This window comes from Pteropus alecto, unplaced genomic scaffold, assembly GCF_000325575.1.
Source record: "Pteropus alecto unplaced genomic scaffold, ASM32557v1 scaffold388, whole genome shotgun sequence".
Lineage (NCBI taxonomy): Eukaryota > Metazoa > Chordata > Mammalia > Chiroptera > Pteropodidae > Pteropus > Pteropus alecto.
The window spans coordinates 407864-420436 of record NW_006441398.1 but is presented as its reverse complement, the minus strand read 5'-3'; the positions used below and the strand labels follow the sequence as shown (position 1 = coordinate 420436).

The 12573-nt window shown below is 59.4% G+C and overlaps 1 protein-coding gene across 1 annotated transcript in view; it reads right to left on the bottom strand.

Annotated features, from left to right (window-relative positions):
* NFIX (nuclear factor I X) overlaps positions 1-12573 on the bottom strand; it is a 64486-nt gene that overhangs the window by 15820 nt on the left and 36093 nt on the right. The window contains exons 2-6 of the mRNA XM_006918744.3: positions 4990-5052; positions 4563-4637; positions 4101-4221; positions 2824-2960; positions 137-259 (exon numbers count right to left, since the gene is read on the bottom strand). Of these exons, the coding sequence (XP_006918806.1) occupies positions 137-259; positions 2824-2960; positions 4101-4221; positions 4563-4637; positions 4990-5052 (519 nt within the window). The remainder of the gene's footprint in view (positions 1-136; positions 260-2823; positions 2961-4100; positions 4222-4562; positions 4638-4989; positions 5053-12573) is intronic.

The following is a 12573-nucleotide window of genomic DNA, read 5'->3' as shown; positions in this document are numbered from 1 at the left end:
CCCGCTGCCATACCATGGCCCCCTCAGAGAGCGTGGGGCTGTCACCTAGGTGGACCCTGGCCCTTTCACCTGGCCAGCTGCCCCTCAGTGCTCTGCAGCCTCCCCCATGGCCCCCCTCCGGGCCCCCGTTTCTCACCTGGTCTGACTCCAGCAAGCACAGGCAGCGGGTGGTGAGTGAAAGCCATGCGCGGGGAGCTGCCCTGAGAGGAGAGGGCACTGCAGAAGTCCAGCTTTCCTGACTTCTTTAGAGAAGCCGGGCCTGGGGGGAGGAATCAGCAACACAGGGCAGGTTTAGCTGGGCCGGGCGGGAGCAGGGGAAGGTGGGAAGCCAGCAATTCTCTCCTTCTCTCCTCTGCCCCCTCCCGTAGATCCTTCCCCCACCGGGCTCCTTCCTGCCTCCGTTGCCCCATCAGGCTGTTTCTCAGGCCCTTGTTGCAGACCAGACCAGACCAGCCAGCAGTGGGCGCTTTTGACAGGAGAGGAAAATGAAGCCTTTGGGTGCACTGGGCAAGGGGTGAGCCGGAGGAGAGCCATCTTGCCCCGTGACAAGCAGATAACAAGCTCAGGGGGCCTGGGAGGGGAGCAGAGCTGGACAGGAAAGGACTCCCTCGGCCATGGGACCCAGAGGCTGGGTCGGTTCAGGATTTTGTTTTGCTCCCAGTGCCAGAGATGGGATGGCATTCAGCAGACACAGGGGCACAGAGAACACCCCTCTAGGAGCTTGATGGGGCTAACCAAGGTCCTCTCTGTGCCCAGTGGGCACTACACCCAAATGATGCAGTGCCCCAGGCCAGGTCCCCCAGGGGAGCTTGTCTCCTATCTGGGCTGAGCCTCAAGGCTGTACCCAGGCTGGGATGGGTAAGGTGGAGTCAGGGCCGATTTCCAGAGCTGCCATCTTTGCGGCATGAATCAAGTCAGTTTGGGTGGGGGGTGGGGGGCTGCAAAACAGAGAAATAAGAACCATCTTAACCACAGAGGGAAGAGGCGGGGGAAGGGTGAACTCCCAGCCGCCAGAAGAGGTGTTATCTGGCGGCAGCTGTGTGCCACCTGATAGCTGGCATGGTGGGGGGTGGGGAGGGCCCCCACCAGCTGTGCACAGCTGTCCCCATGGCTGCACAGTGCCTCCCCAGCTGTTCCCCGTCCTGCAGCTGGGCTGCTTAATTGGCGATTTGTCTCAGCACAGGGTAACAACACGGGAAGAGGAGTAAGGAGGAAAGGAGGGGAAAGCAGGGAAGCTGGGGGGCTGCAGGAGGGTGCTGGGGGTTGTGCGTGGCAGGACTGCCAGAGCAGCAGAAACGGTGGGCTCTACGACAGACAGCCAAGAAGGAGAAAGCAGAAGCCTGGAGGGGAGGGATCCTTGGGAACCAGGTCTGGGCAGAGGAGCCCGGGGGGCCACCAGCCTTGGTGGATGCACCTTCAAGGCCCGTGAAACCTTTTAGAAGCGATCACTTAACCGAGGCTTTGGCTAGGGAGTCTTCAGGGCCTTCTCCACCCCTTCTCTCTGTGCCTCCCAAGGCTCCCCAGGGAAGCATCTGGGCTATGCCGGCCCAGGTCCCCTCCTGCCACCGGGAGACCCTGAGAGGGGCACCTGAAGTCACGTGGAATAATGTCCACAAAGAAGAGCCTCGGTGGTGGTCTGGAGCCTCCTCCCTCAGCCCAAGGCCTGCAGGCGAGCCCTCGAGCCCTCCTCCCCTCCTCCCCTCCTCCCCTCCTCCCAGGAGCAGAGAGCAGAAGCTGATTCTGCGTCTGGGGCAGTAGGAAAGCAGGAGCGCCACCCCGCCCCTCCGCCTTGCTTCTCTCTCAGCCGGGCCCCTGCTCATCCACTTGGCCCTTCCCATTAGGGGAACATCTGGAAAACACCAGGCAAAGCGCCATCAGGTCAGACCCTCATGTTCCTGCATTGAAGAACGAAGCCCCTGTCCCCAGGCCTGAGCAGAGCAGAGGTGCCCTGTGCACATCCCACACACTCAGGGCTGCACTTCCCGGCCCCAGACACATACACCTGAAAGACACACACAGGCTGTACTACCAGCGTGTCAGGCGGAAGTATCCTGCAGCCAGCCTCCTCATACACACCTGGACGGCACGCACATGCACACACGCACGCATGCTATTCCACCGGGGGTCTCCAGGTCTGCCCACACCTCCCATCAAGACCAGAAGTGAAGGTGATGGGTTCTCCAGGAAGCGGGTAGATTGCGAGGGTCGGGAGGCCTGGAGACAACCCTTTATCAGACTCTGCTCCTTTCTGTGATGCTGGGCTCTTTAGACCAGTGGTTCTGAGTTCTATCAGCTAAGGAAGATTCTGTTCCACCGTCCCTAGGGGACATTGAGCGACGTCTGGAGACATTTTTAGTGGTCACATTTGGTGAGGGGTGTGCTACTAACGTCTAGTGGTGGAGGCCAGGACCGCTGCTCAAGACCCTACCACACACAAAACACTCCGGCCCCAAATATCAGCAGTGTCCAGTTTGAGAAACTGCTTTAAATCATGAAGACCATAAGGCCGGGCAAACGCTCTAGAGAAAGTCCAAGAGAACGAGGCTGAGAAGGCTGTGAAGAGGAGGCCACAGCCTCCGCTGCAGGGTACCGCAGGCCTCTGCTTTCCTCCCACCATGCCGTGCGCTCTGCTGCCCACTCAGGGACAGGCCCGCTCCTCGCCTTTGCTCCCTCCTTCGGCCTGGTCTGCCCTCCTCTGGAAGAACAGGAGGCAAGAGAAGCCGGGCAGTGCCACCAACAGTGGGAGAATCGCCAGATAAACTGAGGGGGAAGAAGAGACTCTGGGCTGCCCCTGCTCTGGGTCAGGCCCCGTGGCGCCCATACCTGCATCCACATCGTTGGGCCACCCGCTGGACTGGCTGCTGCCAGCCGCTGGGGAGCGGCCTGTCCCAGGATAGAAGACGTCATCGACAGGGCTCTCCATCTCGCTGTCATCGATAGACTTGGGGCGCTTGGTGGTGCTGGGAAAGGAGGAGAGGAATCAGGTGGGCCAAGGCTGGGCTGAGGAACTGGGACTGGGGCCCAGGAAGCTTGCACCAATGGCCCTCTGTGTTGGGAGCAGGTGCCTCCTGACAGCAGCATTTCTGGGCACTCACTGAATGCCCACCCCAGACCAGCCCTAGAGCCCCTCGGGTCCAGCCCACCCACTCCTTCTTCTCCTCCAGCCCCTTCTCAGTCCATGATACCATCATCCACCAAGCGGCCCAAGTCGGAGAACTAGCCAAAACCCTCAACTGTTTCCTTGGCCCCACCTTCTACTTTCCATCGGCCCCCAGGGCCAGAGTGAGGCGACTGAGGCACTCATCAGGGACAAAAATGCAGGGGGATGCCACAAAACTCCCTCATCGAGATTTTATTTTGTGTTAAAATATTACTAAATATGAAAACATTATAATATTTTAATGCACCATTTAAACCAATCAAAACGAACACCAATAACTTTCACATTGAAGCAAAACATCCAAGTCGTTATAAAAAGGGACAGGATCCCACCGTCCCCTCCACGACTGGTCCTGACCAGGGCCTACCGTATCCACCACCAAACATCTCCCAACTACACCCTTCCCTCGCATGCCACTCCCCCACCTCCAGGACTCAGGCCCCCTCTCTAGCCTGGCCGAGGGCCTCTCACTGGATGTCCAGTCCCACCTACACTCGCGGCTGCTGGAGGTGCTTTCTGGAACCACATCCCCAGCATCTCCTGCTTAAAATTCTTAAGTGGGTTTTAAGTCTAAACACCTTCCTCTGGCCTCTGAAGCCCTCCAAGGGGTGGCCCTGCCAGCCTGTCCAGCCTCGGCTGGGATAGACGGCACACTCTGTATCTGGAGTGTGCACTCACGCCCTTACCAGCCCCCTGTGTGTCTGAGCTCCAATGTCACATCCCCAAGAGAGGCACCTTCTCGGGTCCCCACTGGTAGAGCCATGCCTCGTTTAGGTGTGTGTTCCCAGGGCTGAGTGCACAGGAGAGCACAGAGCAGGAAGTTCAGGGGGTGCCCTCAAAAAGGGGTGACATTTTGAAGCACCCAGGGAACTGCAGGATAGCTGCCCACCACACTCGAGATGGCCTGAGGGCAAGGGGAAGGCTGAGGTGCTGGGCTCACCTGGTGGAAGGAGGGGACGTGATGGACCGCCGCCCCAGGGTCACCTGGTTTATGTTGTAGTAGCTGGGACTCTCCAGGTCTGCCAGCGAGAAGTTGGGCCCTGATGCTGTCGCAACGGGAGCTGGGAAGAAGCAAGAGGGTTATTCGAAAGGTGCGGGAGGCCCGCTGCGGCCTGTTTTGTCGCCATGAGCAGCTCCCCGGAAGCCCCAGGACAAGTTCACTGTGAAACCTGCTGAGGAAACTTCCTACTGCCTCAGGGTCATTATTGGAAAAGAGCCCTTAGCTGTGACTTTTTTCCTACGAAGTAGAGATTAGAGATGGGGCTCTCTGGTGCCAATGAGGCCATGTCTCAGGAAAGCCTGTGTGCCCCCTCCCCAGCAAGAACCCCTCAGTGAGGGGGGTCACCTCCTCAGCCCCATCCCTGCCAACTCAGTCCTGGCCCGGGAGGAAAAACTCACTTACTTTGTGATACTCTGACCAGCTCCGTCACATTCCAGACCCCAGAAGTCACAAAACAGTCCTGGAAACTTAAGTGCCCTGAGGAGGGAAAAGAGTGAGTGAGTCCAGGCGAACCCAGGAGGGGCTGCCTGCCTGTTTCCCCAAAGCTCTCCCCCACCTCCCCACTTGCTCCCTCCCAAGCCCTGTGTCCCAGCCCCAGGCTGGCCCCCAGGGGTCCTCAGTCTTAAGGGAAGAGGGAGTGTGCTCCAGGTGGATGAATCCCCTCCCTTCTAGCTGGCAGCCAAAGTTCAATTCGGAGGGGCGGTTGAGTAAAGGGGAAGAACCAGGGAGGAACAGGTCAGCCAAGGCGTGGGAGGGCAGAGGAGGGCATGGGGTGCAGGGCAAGAGGGAGGTTGTGGGTGGGAGGGCAGGTGGGCCAGGGAGCACTAACCGTTGGGCAGTGGTTTGATGTCCGCATCTCCTTGCTGGTTTGAACTATCTGATTGTCCGGATTCTGCAGAAGACACAAAGTGGGGAGACAGGTCAAGACCAAAGTATTCCACCAATAGCTACCTCTCCAGCCCTGTAAACACCTTCACCCTCCCTCCTTCCCTCCTCAAGCTGCCCAGGGAGACCTGTGAGACCAGAAGAGGGGCAGGAACAACCCCACTGTGGTGGGTGTCCTGGGCACGGCAGGGTGTTTGGCAGCATCCCTGGCCTCTACCCACTAGATGCCAGGAGCACCCCAGTTGTGACAACCAAAACTGCCTCCAGACATAGCCCGATGTGCCCTGGGGGCAAAGTTGCCTGTGAGTGAGCAGCACTGGCCAAGAGTCAGGGCAAGGAGGGTACCCAGGAGAGAAGCCAGTGATCATCTCTGCACAGCTGGGATGGACCCGAGGGTCCTCCATCTTCCACCCGGCTCAAAAGCCCAGAGGAGCAACCCCATCCTGCCTTCACTTCATTAATTAGAGCCATTCCTGTCTGCCTGCCCACCCCCACCTCACCTTTCTGCTTACAAGCAGTGCCTGGCAACACGGAGGGGGGAGGTCTGCCCTGATGCCGTCGCCCGCTCTGTGCCAGCCTGTCTGGGCTGTCTCATGCCCCAGTGCCACAGCTGCTCAGAGGGAGCCCCGAGACAAGGGCCCATTGTGCGGTGGGAGCTCGCAGAGGACTGGGGGCAGGGTGGAGTGTGTGTGTGAATATTTTGCTGAGCTTGGGAAAGCCCCCCACCCCCACCCCCCAGGTCCTTAAAGCTTTGTGCGCCAGGGGCACAACGGGGACCTCCAGAATGCCTGCCTGGGCATGACAGCTGGCGAGAGGGTGATGGAGGGGGGCCAGGGCAGGTTGTGGGGCAGGAGGAAGGCAGGCATTTGGTAAAGAATCAGCTGCCCGCAGGGGGACAACAAGGGGGTGGCATCGGGAAAACTGGGCACTGGTGTTGGCCAGAGCTTTGCCCGATTCTTTAGAGCGATCCCGCCTCCTGGGTCTCCCCCACCATCCCGTGGTCAGCCTGTTGGCCTCACAGCTGAGATGCTCATGTTGGGGAGTGACCAGCAAGGAGATTCCTAAAGGGCAAGACAGGCCCCCACTGGGGCTGGCGGGCAGAATGGCAGACTTCTCAGAGCAAAGGCCCCATCACAGCTCAGGTTAGTTCCTGGCTACCTACCTCAGTGTGGCCAGTGGGACAGGACAGGCTGCCCCCCAGGACCGTTTCAGGCCCCACTTCCCCCATCTTTACCTTTTTTTTTTAATGCTAAAAATTAATAATAAATCTCATCACAAAACAAGAAAATGGAGGTTTAAAAGGAAAGTGCTAATGGGGTCCCCTCACCCCCTCCGGCTGGGGGTGTGTCTTTCTGCACTGCCCCTTGCACTCAACCCCTGTGGTGGTCTGGAGACACTAATCCCACCCTAGGCTACCTCTTTGCTAGTGGCACTCTACGCTCTGGAGAGAACCTACGGGACTTCCTCCTAAGTTCTAGGGAGGGCAACCTCTCTGCCACAGCATCTTGTGAGTGTGAATTTTCTGTCACTCTCACCTTCGCCTGTTCCTGGCTTTCTAGGTCTGATTTAAGCCCTATCCGACCAGGAGGGAGGTGAGGGGCCAAGGCAGCAGGTGGCCCACCCTAGGGCCTTCCTGGACCCAGGCCCTGAGCCTGATGCCTCCTCTTAGGACTGCCCCTTCCCCACTTCCTAACTCAGGAAGGGCAGAGGCCCAGGCCCAGCTCCTGGAGCCCAGCAGGGGTCACATGCTCCAACCTCTGCTGCCCAGGGATCCCTGCTACCAACCCCCCCTGTCCCAGGAGCAACTCGGTCCCCACCAAGCCCTCCACGCCTGGGTCAGTGGAGCGAGGGAGACGGAGGACGCCCTAGAGTCCACCCCATGGGAGCTGTCCTGGCCCTCCGAAAAGGGCCAGGTGGAGACGCAAAGCCTCGCGCATGCGCACGCCCAGCGCAGGGACAGAAAGACGAGCGAGAACTCGACAAAGAGATGGAGGTGGGCCAGCGACTGAGGCAGAGACAAATGGGGCTCCAGGAGAGCGCGACAGACAGGAAATCCTTCTAAACCAGGACACTGCCCCAAACGTTATTGCTGTTATTACTATTAGCTCCATGTAGAGAAGCAAGCAGGAGCGAGGGCCGGCGCAGGCGAGGCGGCTGCCACGCGCCTCCGGGCGCTGCTCCGGGCGCTGCTGGCAGCCATTTTAGCCCTTGGCAGCCATCTTACGGTTGGCGGCCCCACAATGCCACCGCCGCCGGCCCCGGCATGCTCAGCTTAGCTCCAGGACAAAAGGCAGAGACACTGGAAATCTGGACCCGGGCTCCGAGGCACAGGAGCCAGCCCTAGGGCTGGGGCAGCTGCAGCCAGGGCCCCCACCATCCTACTCAAGCGGCCTCCCCTTTCTCCCGGCCGGTGCCGAGCAGAAGGGCCAGGGAGGGCTGAGCCCAGGGGCCTGGGAACACCATGCTCCCCTCCAAGGTGGCCGAAGCCCCCATGGGCCGTCCCCAGGCCCAGGGGCTCCACTAGTTCAGCAAGAGTGGACCCCTGCCCCCACAGGGCAGTAAGGGCCGTGATGGGGGCAGGCCCGTGTCCACCCAGTCAGCTCAGGAGTGCGCCTTGCACCGACAGGGGAAGGGAGCTGGCAGGAGCCCAGCCAGCGGCTGCAGGGCCCAGACAGGCCGCTGGGCGGTGGTGCACCGGCCGCCGAGGAGGGCGAGGAGAGGCCCTCCCAACTCAGAGGCGGGGGCCAGCCGGGCCAGCTTTCTTAAACGGAGGGGTTTTTTCGGGGAGTCATGACTTGAGGTCAGGGCTTATTCTGGACAGCCCCGAGCGGATGGGCACAGGACACCCCAGCACCTTGACTCGGAACCTTCCCTGTCTGGGCTCCCTGGGGGAGGGGATAACCTCGGGACAGAGAGGAGGAAGGCCCCAGGCCCCGCCTCATGGCTGCTCAGCTTTTATCTGGCAGAATGGGGCTTATCAGAACCACCAGCTGAACAAACACACAAATCCACGGTTAGTGAGAGAAAACCCTCTGCCTGAACTCTTTATCTCCTGTTCGCAGGCCCCACGCACTGCCCCCTGCCAACAGCACAGGAGGAGACCTGACTGCTACACGGCGGGGGTTTCTCTCTCTGCTGCCCCTCTTCTCCCCTCGCCCCCGACCCTGCAAGGGTGGCTCTCCCTTGGCAGGCGTGCATGAGTGAGCTCCTGCCACACGGGAGCCCCCTCCAGTGTCTGCTTTCTCACGGGCACAATGGGCCAGCTGGTGGCCTTCGGGCCAGTGGAGGGGCAGGGACGGTGTTGGCTGGCACAAGGCGGGCAGGTGCCTGGCTCCATCTTTTATCCTCTCCCTCCCGGCCTATGTCCCTGAGGCTGTCACTCTGATTCCCCAGCCTTCTGGGGCCACGTCCCCTGGCAGCCTTTCCTGGCTCACAATTCTCTCTGTCCTGGTCACCAGAGCAGTGGGGACCCTCAGCACACACCCCGAGTTCAGGGCCACCTCGACTGAGGCCAACACAGAAACCCAGACCCCTGCCTGCACCTCGCTTCAAAGACTGCAACTGCCTTCACTTCCTGGGAAGACTCGAGATGGGACACACGGACCAGGGGCACTGCTACCTCCTCTCAGCCCAGAGACAACTCAACATTTTCCTTGTGTCTTGCACTGAGGATAGAGAGCGACTTCTGTGCTCTAAGCTTCCTCTGACAATGCCCACCCTAGGAGACTTCCTCAAAACTGAGTCCGGCCACTGTGCCTGACGACAGATGCCTGGACAGCCACATATCAGGACCCCTGCCCATGGGCCAGCTTTGGGGTCGAATAGAATTCTGGAGCCCAGAGCTCATTCTGGATGCTGCCCGCAGGTCAGACTAGCTCACGTTGCGCATGCGGGCATGCTCTGCTGACTGTCCTCTGCAAATCCTCTCAGGACCTGGGTTACTCATGCGAGCCACACCTCTGATGCAGAAGCCTCACCTGCCAGTGGTGTCTGGGGCTCTGGCCACCGAGAAGGCTACCAGAAGGGAGGACTATGTAAGAGCAGGTGATGAGTCTGGACTGTCTTAAGCGTGGACCCAAGGGGGCTCTGCAGAACAAGGCTCTGAAATGGGATTTGGCTCCTGGGTCTAGGGCTTCTCCCTGTTCACCCGCACACACGTCATCAGTCACCCCATGTCGATGGCTCGTGGACTGGCCGACACGTGCAGCACCCAGACCTGGGCAAGGCATAGCTAACAGTTGGCAGTATGGGCCCCTTTCTCCATCCTCTGTATCCCCTGGAACAGCCACAAAGCTCCCCCCAGTATTGTCTTTCTCACTGCCCCCCCCAACTCTACCTTACCAGTCCTTGAAGCCTCCTCCTTCCTTCATTCAGCTCTTAGCCTTTCCCTCTGAAATCTGCTGTCTTGACTCCACACCCCTCTCTCTGTCCTCCTTCACTTTTCCTGTCTCTAGCCCCCTTTCCTCTCTTGATCCTGCCTGTTTGCACGCATATGTGCGTGTGCACACGTGTGCGTGTTTCCAAGAGGGCTCTGCCTCTTCATCGGAGCTCTGGAGGGGAAGCTCCAGCTGCCAGGAAGAGCCCAGTGCTGCACATGAAGCCGACTGACAGCACTGTTTTTTTTTGTATATATTTTTTCCAGTCATAGGCGGGGGAGATATTTATGGCTCCCGCTAGGTGAGGGAGGAATTCCTGCTCGCTGCAGTGAATGCTCTGCCTTGGCTCCGACTGGAGACAAATTCTCCGAGAAAAGGCCACATGGAATTCTCCAGCCAGCCGCCCCCATGCTCATCACTGACAGAGCGAGTTCTTCAGGGCTGAGAGGGGCACACAGACCTGGCTCAACCACACCCGCACACGCGAACCCAAGCACATGCGAACACTCTGGCGAGTACAACTTGGAGATGCCACCGACCACTTCCTGCTGTCCTGTAGGGGTAGAGTGGTACACCCAGAGCTGTGGTCCCACTGTGCGCAGCATGCTCTGCACTAAGCAGTGGGCCAGAGAGGAACCACCTCCAGCTCTGCTCTGACTACTGGCCTTCAGGGGCTGGAGAGAACAGCCCTCAGGGTGTGCCTGTCCTTCCCCTGGCACTCCCCAGGCCTGAGATTCAAGAAGCAGGTAGGGTATGCTCTGTTCTGGGGGTGCCAGCCTCTGAAGGGCCAAAGCAATTCAGGAGCCCTCCTGGCCTTCCCCCGTGTGGCACACCTCCCCCTCTCCTTTGCGATTCCGGAGCATCCAGGGCACGGGAAACCCAATCTCAAGGGGAGCCAGAGGCCCGGCCTGCAGCAATCAGAGCTGGAGAATGTAACTATTGTGCCTCTTGAAACCTAAGTCCGAGAATCTGAGACACCCTGAGGACGGGAGCGGGACAGATGGGGGGCTAAGGGGACGGGTCACAGAGGGGTTCTCCCATCTCAGCAAACAGGAGACTGGGGACCAGGAAGTCCTTGAGAATGCAGGGCAGCCAGAGGGCAGAGGAGGGCGGGGCTCCTCCTGGGCCAGGCTGGTGGGGGGCTTCTAGGATCTTCCCCTCCTTCCCGCCACCCCTCATACCACCCCTCTGAACCAGCCTGCGTTGGCACGGGCCCTGGAGGTTTCCTGAGGTTTCTCCCTCTGTCATCCCTAGACCCCACATGGCTGGAGACAGGAACCTGGCCTGGAAGCACAGCCTTGAAACTGTGGGTGGGGTTACGGGCAGGGTGAGGAGACGTGTCGTCCCTCCACATCACCCTCATCTCTCTTTTTCTAATTCCCCCTCCACTCATGGATCCAAAGGGGCTTGAGCCTTTGAGTATCTGCCCACATGAGGAAGGGATGAGTGACAGGGAAGAGGCCCAGTCACACTGAAGCACACAGGTGGCCTAGACCTCTTCTGGTTGTCTCTGAGTCCTGAGCTCAAGAAAGGCCATGGGGGGTGGGGAACAGCAAATCAGGCCACAGGGACCCAGCAGGCCAGGGTCAGCAAATGGATGTGACATTCCACTCTCGGTCCCTACACTGCCGTCTCTACCTCAAGCCGGCTTGCCTCCATGGGTGCTGTGTAGGATCCCTAGGGGAGTGAGGGCCAGTGGCTACTACAGGGCTCACCACCCCACAATGAAATTACAAGAGGGGAGGAGAAGGCAAGTCCGTGGGCTCGTCTGGTGCCCAGGAGATCAGCAGAGTGGGCCCTGACGGCTGGGCTTGGGCCAGCAGCCCTGGTGCCTTCACGGTGCTCCCATGGTGCGAGCGGCTCCACGTTCTCTGCCCTGCACCTGCTGGGGTGACCTTTCTAAGCACTGCTCCCAACCCAGGGAGAACTAGAGATGGGGCCTGGGCACTGAAGCCCCGGGAAACTGGATTCCCCGGTGCTCGTCCCCATGGAATGAGACAGCAAAGGAGAGAGAAGGGGTGCACCCAGCGCAGAGCGGAACGCCCGGCAGGTAGATAGAGGAAACAAGAGAGGCCTGTAAGCCTGTCAGCTGCCACTCCAAGCACAGCCCAGCATTAACGAATGAGACTCGCCACTCAGTGGGCCAGCAGGGGATCCAGTGCTGGTCTGTATCTCAGACCTCAGTGCTCCATGGGTGTCTGTGGAGTGAATGAGCAGGCTCAGGGCCTGGCAGTTACACCATTCCAGATGTTCCAGAAGTGCCGAGGGGCTAGGCAGTCCCATCTGAAAACGAAGCCGCCACTACTGAAGGATGCAGAGGGAGGGACCTGCAGGGAGATGGAGGGAGGCAGGAGGCCCTAGCCCCTGTCCCATCCCCACCTCCGCCCTGAGCTTGCCCTTGGCCTACCCAGGGAGGTGTCCTTGGTCTGGACTCTCTGCTTGCTCAAGGGGGGCACGATGGTGCCCTACCACTGAGGACACCCCACCCTGGGGTGGGCCGCCTCACTGTAGTACAGAGAGGTGAAGGGGGCACACCAGGCAATGGCAGGGCGAGTGGGGAGGGAGGTGGGCAAGGGGGTCCCCCTGAGTTCACATCATGCTCCAGAACCTACCGGCCCAGTGACCTTGGCCAAGTTCTGAACTGTTTCCTCATCTGTGAAAAGGAGATACTGTCTACCCTCTCAAGTTCCTGGGTGAGGAATAAATAAGAAAACAGGTATAAGGTGCTTAGCCCAGGGCCCAGCTCATAGTTAGGGCTCCACGAATGTCAGCTGTCCTTCCGCCTAGATCACTATTTCCCTTCACCTCCATTGGCTGAGACTTTACTCCTTCTGGGTTTAGCTCAAATGCCACCTCAGTGGGGTAGCTGTGGCTAACCCTCATCTCCACTCCCACAGGAACTCACACTCTTTATGACACATTAAGTTTACCCTAGATTATAGGTTTTGGTGTATCGCTCCAGAGACCATGGCCAGTGAGCCAAGGGGCTCCCTCAGGGCCTGCCCCACCTGCAAAGAGAGGCAGAGAGGTACCTCTGCAAATAAAAGGCAGAGCTGGACATATTCTACAGGTGCGTCCCTCCATACTGTCAGCAGCAAATGGTCTCAAGATAGTCCCCACATTGGAAATGATGGGGGAGAAGCAGGGAAAGA